Raw genomic sequence first — 7229 nt, 5'->3', positions numbered from 1 at the left:
AATACGTTTGCCCGCAGGGCTGGCGTGGCCGACGCACCTGCCGTGGCCGACGCTCCTGCCGTGGCCGACGCTCCTGCTGTGGCCGACGCACCCCGGGCCGCTGCCATCGGTGAGCCACGCGACTCGCTCGAGGGCGCGCCCTGCGCGGCGGCTATATGCGGCAATACGTTTGCCCGCAGGGCTGGCGTGGCCGACGCACCTGCCGTGGCCGACGCTCCTGCCGTGGCCGACGCTCCTGCTGTGGCCGACGCACCCCGGGTCGCTGCCATCGGTGAGCCACGCGACTCGCTCGAGAGCACGCCCTGCGCAGCGGCTATATGCGGCAGTACGTTCGCCCGAAGGGCCGCCTCGACCAAGTCGCCGCCAAGGCTACCGGGTCTCCGCGGCGCTCTCCCAAGAGTCCAACCGGCCGCGGCCAATGCGCCGGCCGCAGCGCGCTGAGCCCATGCGCCATCCTCGACAAAGTCGCCGCCGGCCGCCAAACACACGTCCACTCGCGCAGGGGCAATTAGCCCGACGCGGCCGACGCGCGCGCAACGCGGTGACGTAGTGCGGTGACAATGTGGCAAAGTGGCCAGGACGTCACGCCACTGGTGCGGCGCAGCGAAAATTTCGACCTCACCTCCACCCACCAACACCAGCAACCAGCAGCCTGCGGACACAGCGTCGTCGCAATGGTGTTTGGATTCCTGCGACGCAAGAAGGCGGCCGAGCCCGCCGAGCCTGCGCCCGAGCCGCTGTACACGGCCAGCCCCACCGAGGCGGTGCCCATCGACAGCGTTCTCGGCGGCATCGACGCCATCAGCTCGTCCGGGCTGCCGCGGCCCGGCAGCCGCACGGAGGACGCCGGGTCGAGCCGGGTGTTTACGCCGGAGGAGCTCGAGCCGTCGGCGAGCCCGTACCGCAACAACGGCCCTGTGCGGCCCACGATCCGGCAGGCGCTCAAGACAGTGACGTGGAACGACTTCCGGCAGCTGCACAAGGTGCCGTGCCTGCGCGAGGGCATGCTGCCCGGCATCTCGAGCGGAATCGCGATCGGCGCGGTGATGTTCAGCACCGGGTGTAAGTACGTGCACCGCCACGCTGACCCCAGCCTCAACCCTGCGCGCCGGCCACTGGGCCGTCGGCACCTTCTTCGGCATCTCGTCCTTCCTCTTCGTGCAGTGCCGGCAGGACCGCCACCGCAGCATGCTGGCCACCAAGCTGGTCGAGCAGACGCTGCGGCGGCAGCAGCAGATCCAGCGCACGCGCGTGGGCGACGCGCGGCCCAAGGAGCCCGCCCAGCTGTTCTAGCTTGTACATATATAATCAATTCTCCTAGTGTACATCAGCCGGCGCGCGTCCGCGCGGCGACCTCGTCGCGGGCGGCGATGGCCTGGCGCAGCGCCGACGTGTACGCAGTGTACTTGAGGTACTCCTGCGACAGGTACTTGAACTTGCGGTCCCAGTTGACGAGCGCCTTGGCCTTGTCGTCGGAGCGGCTGGGCAGGACGCTGACGACGTCGCGCTTGGCCGCCTTGTGCTCGGCGATGTCGTGCTCGAGCGCGCGCACGTGCTCGGCAAACGCCGCGCACTGCTCGTCGTCGTCCGTCACAAAGATGTTGGTGACCATGTTGAGCGGCGGCGCCTTCCACTCGCGGACGGTGCCGCGGCCGCCGGCGCGCCCCAGCATGTTGCGGCTCCAGCCGTACTCGACGTTGCTGACGCCGCCGCCGAGCGGCTCCTTCGACAGCCGCGCGGCCCAGTAGTTGCACGTCAGGATGAACTCGGCCGAGATCTCGGGCGTGCCCGACTCGAAGAAGTGCGTCTCGCCGCCCGGCAGCGTGATCGACCACTGGCGCGACACGGGCGCCGTGCGCGTGATCCGGCTCGTCGGCGGCGTGACCACGCACGTAATCGCCTGCTGCAGGCAGATGTTGTCGATCATGTTGGCGTTCTCGGTCCAGTTGCCGCCGCCGACGACGGGCTCGGCGTAGCCGAACTTGGCCGCGCTCGACGACACAAACTGAAATGTCTTTAGGTAGCCGCGCTGGACGACCACGAATGTCTCCTGCCACTTCTTGGACGAGCCGTGGCCGGCCGGGGCCTGGCCCGGCGCGCGCGCGTGGTTGTGGTTCATCTCGCACTTGTGGCGCAGCAGGCCCTCCTTGGCGAACGGCGGCCCGTACAGCTCGAGCTCCTCGTCGATCGCGATCCACAGGTCGTCGCGCAGGCTGTTGTTGATGGCCTCCGTGTGCGTGCTGACGGTGCTCACCTTCTTGCTGCCCGCCGACGACACGCTGTGCAGCTTGCCCTGCACGCTCGTGTCGTCGCACGCGTGCTCGGCCAGGAACGACTCCTCGCGGATCATGGCGTGCGACAGCGCGTTGGCAAAGCCGACGGGCGACGAGAAGTGCGCGTCCGACGTCGAAAGACCCGACATGCCCGTCTTGGCGCTCGACACCGACGGCGCGAACGAGTACCGGTGGTTGTCCGTCGGGCTGATCGGGCTCAGCATGTACTCGTCCGAGCTCAGCCGGGACGACGACGAGCCCTGCAGGGACGCACTCGAGTCGAGCAGGACTGCGGTCAGCGCCTTCCGCGCGCACACTTACACGACATGTACTTGGCCCGGTTGAACACGCGCGACGCCGTGCGCGTCGCGCCGCCCGCCCGCGCGAGCGCCAGCTGCGTCGACGAGTCGAAGCTGTCCTGGTGCTCGACGCGCGCGCGCTCCATGTGCTCGTTGATCGGCAGCGCCTGCCGGTTGACCGAGTAGTAGATGTTCCGCAGCAACGTCTCGAGCGAGGCGGCCTCCGTCGGCGGAATGAACGTGCTGTGGTGGGCGTACTGCAGCGTGTTGACCGAGTAGTAGTCCGAGTACGACGTCGACGCCGACGAGCTGTTGCACGCGCAGCCGTCCTCGCCCACGCCGTGCTTGGCGCACACCTGCTCTGCCGACGTGTGCGACGTACTGGCCGTCGTCGACGTGGACAGCACCGTGCCGTCCGCCGTCTCGCCCGACATGTTGTACGCCTCGCCGAGAGAGAGGCTGCACGCCAGCTGCGACGAGATCGTCTCGAGCGTGTTGGACACAAACTGCTGCCGCGTCATCTTCTTCTGCGTGCTGTGGTCGGCCATGTGAATGTCCGTGTTGAGCAGGAAGATCGAGTACGCGATCGTGTGCACCATGTCCGTCGTGAGAAAGTCCTGGAGGTTGCACTCGCAGTACCGCCGCGAGAAGGCCTCGAGCAGCCGGTCGACCTGCTGCGACTCGCCGCGGAGGTAGAGCCGCTCGCAGAGCGAGCGCAGCGCGTTGAGGATGCCCACGCCGCGCCACTCGAAGAACTTCATGTACGCGGCGCGCGTGGCCCCGTGCTCGAGCGCGCCGAGGTAGCTCGTGTACTGCGCGTCGGTGATCACGGTCTGGTCGCGCTCGAAGATCAGCTTGGCGATCTCCTCGGGCTCGTACGCGGCGAACGCGTCCTCGCTGTCGGCCTCGGCCGAGCCCAGCGACTCGACCGAGGGCTCGACTGGCAGGTACTCGACCGACCCCGACGGTTCGTACCGCACCGACGACTCGAACGACGCGCTGCGGTCGAACGACGCCTGGTCGTACGGCACGTGCTCGATTGACAGCGCCGGCTCGAGCCCGTCCGACACCTGGCTGGCCGCGTCGAACGCGCCGTGCTCGATCGCCACCTCCGGCTCGATCAGCGACCGGTACGCCTGCGGCAGCCGCACGCGCTCCTCGGCCGCCTCCGGGGCGCACTCGGCCTCGTCGTTGTCCAGCTCGTGGTCGCCGTCGTGGCCGTCGTCGTCGCCGTACGCGTCGTCGCTCGCCTGCGCGTCATCAGCGGGCCCGCCCGACTCGCTTGGGACCGGGGCGGCCGCCGCGGCCAGCGACTCGCTCGACCGCGAGAACGGCACGTCCACCGTGTCCACAAACACCTGCTCGTTCGAGTCGTCCGAGTCGGACGTCGAGTAGCTGCCGACCTTGTGTTCGTCGCGGCCGTCGCCGCCGTCGTCGTAGTCCATCGTCTGTTTGAAAGGCATCGCCAGCTGGTCGCGCGGCGCCAGCTCCAGCGACGACTCTGATTCGGCCCCGCTCTCGGACTCGATGTCCGAGTCCAGCACGGGCTCCGGCTCGGAAAGCTCTGCTGCGGGCGAGCCCTCAGCCGGTGTGGCAACCGGCGCGGGGGTGGGCGCGGCGGCGGGCTCGGCGGCGGCGGGCTCGGCGGCCGCCGCACCGTCGGCCGTGGGTCCGGCCACCGGCGTCGGCTCGCTAGCCGCCACAGCCGGCGCCACAGCCGCATCAGACACCAGGCCGGCGTCCGTGCTAGTGTGCGGCTCGGCCGGGCCTAGCGCGGGCTCGTCCCCGTTTCGCAGCGACGGCAGCAGCCCAAAGTCCTTGTTCTTGAACGCGGCCTCGTAGATCTCGTCCGCGTCGATGGCCGGCGACGACAGGATATCGGTGTGTCGCTCAAAGCTCGAGCACCGCGTCAGCACGTCGCCGGCCCGCACCGGCGACTCGCCGATCGATGGCGCCGAGTCCACGCCCGGCGTCAACGGCGGCGAGTCCGGCAGCGACAGAGGCGAGGCCGTGTCCGGCCGCCGTGCGGCCGCGTCGCGCGCGGCCGCCTGCCGCCGCAGCTCGTCCTGCTCTTCGGCGATCTGCCGCTCGAGCTGGGCCTGTTTGTCGGCCAGCTGCTGGCGGCGCTGCTGCTCTTCAAGCTGCTTGAAGTACGTGGCGCTGCTGATTCCCTCCACCGTGGCGGACGCGGTCATGGTCTGGTTCTGTGCCGTTAGCAGGCTGGCCATTGCCGCGAGCGGCGGCGCCAAAGGACGTCCGTCGCAGTGGCCGCGTCTGTGTGCTTCTGTGGCGGCGATCCGGTGACGACAATGTCCGCCGGACTGCGCCGTTTGGTGGCCTTGCTGGCACGCTGCTTGCTCCGTGGCTGCTGCCCACGCTGTGCGCCGACCTGCTGCTGCCGCTGCCCTCGGCGGCCCTGGCCCGCGAGATATAGAGAAACGGTGTCGCACGGAAGCCGCTAGGTTCAGGCCTTGTCTATCAAGCAGGCCACTGTGCTAGCATGAGTGCATGATTTGACACGCGCACAAGCAGCTAAGGCCGCTAGACTAGGTAACAAGGGCGCTGGCTGGCGGCGCCATGTAACCTATCAAGCACACTGAGACACGCGCCCCCGTACCGGACCCGCCCGCTGTGTAACTGCAGAAGGGGTGCATGAACGGGCATAAGTCAGAGGTGCCGCTTGCCCCGAAGCGTACAGGCTCCCGGCGCTAGGCGCGAGAATATCCTGAAACAGCAAGGTGCAGGCACACCTGACTATTAGGCGACCTCTGCGTAGCCCGAACGTGTGGTGATGGCCTGACGGCGCCCAGCCCGCGGCGGCTGCTGGCCATGACGCCAGCGCGCAGCGATAGCCGGCGACGGTGGCGGGGCTGGCGGCCGGTAGCGAGCCAGGGAGAATAAGGGACACAGTAGGGGGGACGCGGAAGCGAAGCACACAAGGGCCACGCAGTAGCAGGAGCAGGAGCAGGAGAGGCCGCGCAGACAGCGCGGGAGGGTGTGGCGGTGCGGCGGTGCGGTGGTGCGGCGGTGCGGGCGGCGCGGGCGGCGCAGGCGGCGCAGGCGGCGCAGGCGGCGCAGGCAGTGCAGGCAGTGCAGGCGGTGCCAGGGCGCAGGTGGCGCAGGCGGCACGGGCAGCGCGGGCGATGCGGGCACTGCGGGCGGTGCGCGCGGCGCAGGCGGCGCAGCTCGCGCGCGCCACACTCCATGCACCGTAATGCGCGCACAACCACCAAGCCGCACAGAAGCACCACAGAAGCGCCGCGGAAGTAGTTAAAACCATACTAACCTTCTTGCGCCGGAATATACCCGACGTCTTTTTGAGCGTCCCCATCGGATACGAGTCGGCCGCAGAGCGCTCCGGCGGCTTTTGCGGCAGCGGTGGGTGGCCTGGCGGCGGTCCAGCAGGCTGGCTGGACGGCAGTGTGGAGCCGGCTGCGGTCGCGTCCGTAAACAAAGTCGCCGAAAAGTCGGCCGGCGGGTCGCTGGGGCCAGCGGTCGCAAACGACGCCGTCGACAGCGAGCCCGGCATGTGCGGCGACCGGTAGGACACGCTCGCAGAGCGCGCAAACGGATCGGTCACCGTCGAGTCGGTCTTGGGCTTCGCGCTCGCATTCCCCGACAGCGGGATGCGCAGAACCTTGCGGAAGAACGAGAGCTTCGAGGGCTGGTGTGTGAGCGAGCCGGCAGCGCGCGGCGGGTCGTCGTGCGGGTAGTGCAGGGGCTCGGCCGACCGTGTTCTCTCGGGGGAGCTTGCGGTTCGCGCTTTCGGCGCCAGCCCGGGCGGCGCCAGCCTTATATCGGCGGCGCCGCGGCCGGCGTCGGCACGCGTGTCGGGAGAGGCTTGGCGCACGTAGGCGATGGAGGCCGCCCGCTCGGGAGAGCGCTCGGGAGAGCGCGACACGGGCGTGTCTACCACTATGAGCGTGGGCGTCCCGGCGGCGGCGGGCGCCGCCGATCCGTGTTCTGCGGGCGGGATATCGGTCGACAGCGCCGACGGGCGCCGGGCGCCGGCGCCGGCCTCTCCCTGGTCGCCGGCGGGGTCCTCCTCTGTGACGGCGTCGGTTACAAACACGGCCCGGCCCGGCGGCGCGGGCGCGGTCAGCAGCGACACGGTCGACGCCGTCCGGCGCAGCTTGGACGGGGACGGCGCGGGGTCCTGCTCGGCGCTCGGCCGCGTGCTATTCGTCGCCGCCGTCTTTGGATCGTGCACGCTGTTGTCGCTGCGGCTGCTGGCGCTGCGGCCGCTCTCGCTCGTCGGCGAGAGCCGCAGTCGCGACGACGACGTCGACAGCGACGACGCCGACGCCTTCGAGACCAGCCCGCCGGCGCGCGCGCCGCGCGCGTCCGGCGGCACTTGGTCGGTAACGCGGAGGTCGTGCCCTACGGGCATCCTCCCATGATTTGCGCCGCCGCGGGTAGCTCGGTCGTCTGCCGGCCGGCAGCGGGGTCGGCGGCGATCGCACGGGCGCGGGCGGCCCTGTCACGCGCTGTGCCGTGCAGTCGGCTCGCGCGGCTCGTCGCCGTGCTCTCCGGGCTCTCGGGAGCCGCTCCTTCGTCGCGGGTGCTGCAGGCCTCAGGGCGGCCGGTCGGTTCTGTCTGAGACGTCGCGCGGTGTTTTCCACACTGCTGGCCACTAGCCCTCGCAATTATATATACC

The 7229-nt window shown here is 69.7% G+C and overlaps 3 protein-coding genes across 3 annotated transcripts in view; 2 read left to right on the top strand and 1 right to left on the bottom strand.

Annotated features, from left to right (window-relative positions):
- The window catches only part of V1510DRAFT_313551 (uncharacterized protein), a 1542-nt gene extending 597 nt beyond the window's left edge, over positions 1–945 (top strand). The window contains exon 2 of the mRNA XM_066930751.1: positions 1–945. Coding sequence (XP_066790323.1) covers positions 1–550 — 550 coding nt within the window. The 3' untranslated portion in view covers positions 551–945.
- Positions 675–1293, top strand: V1510DRAFT_401863 (uncharacterized protein; the record flags this gene model as incomplete). Its single annotated transcript, XM_066932058.1, has 2 exons — positions 675–1062; positions 1094–1293. 2 exons carry the CDS (start codon positions 675–677, stop codon positions 1291–1293), a joined length of 588 nt encoding a protein of 195 aa, XP_066790322.1.
- Positions 1294–1327: 34 nt separating this feature from the next.
- Positions 1328–6962, bottom strand: V1510DRAFT_401862 (uncharacterized protein; the record flags this gene model as incomplete). Its single annotated transcript, XM_066932057.1, has 3 exons — positions 1328–2562; positions 2595–4776; positions 5859–6962. 3 exons carry the CDS (start codon positions 6960–6962, stop codon positions 1328–1330), a joined length of 4521 nt encoding a protein of 1506 aa, XP_066790321.1.
- Positions 6963–7229: the final 267 nt, after the last annotated feature.

This window comes from Dipodascopsis tothii (assembly GCF_038497935.1).
Source record: "Dipodascopsis tothii strain CBS 759.85 unplaced genomic scaffold V1510scaffold_7, whole genome shotgun sequence".
Taxonomy (NCBI): domain Eukaryota; kingdom Fungi; phylum Ascomycota; class Lipomycetes; order Lipomycetales; family Lipomycetaceae; genus Neoaidaea; species Neoaidaea tothii.
The sequence above is the reverse complement of the archived record's forward strand: the minus strand, read 5'-3'. Positions and strand labels throughout refer to the sequence as shown.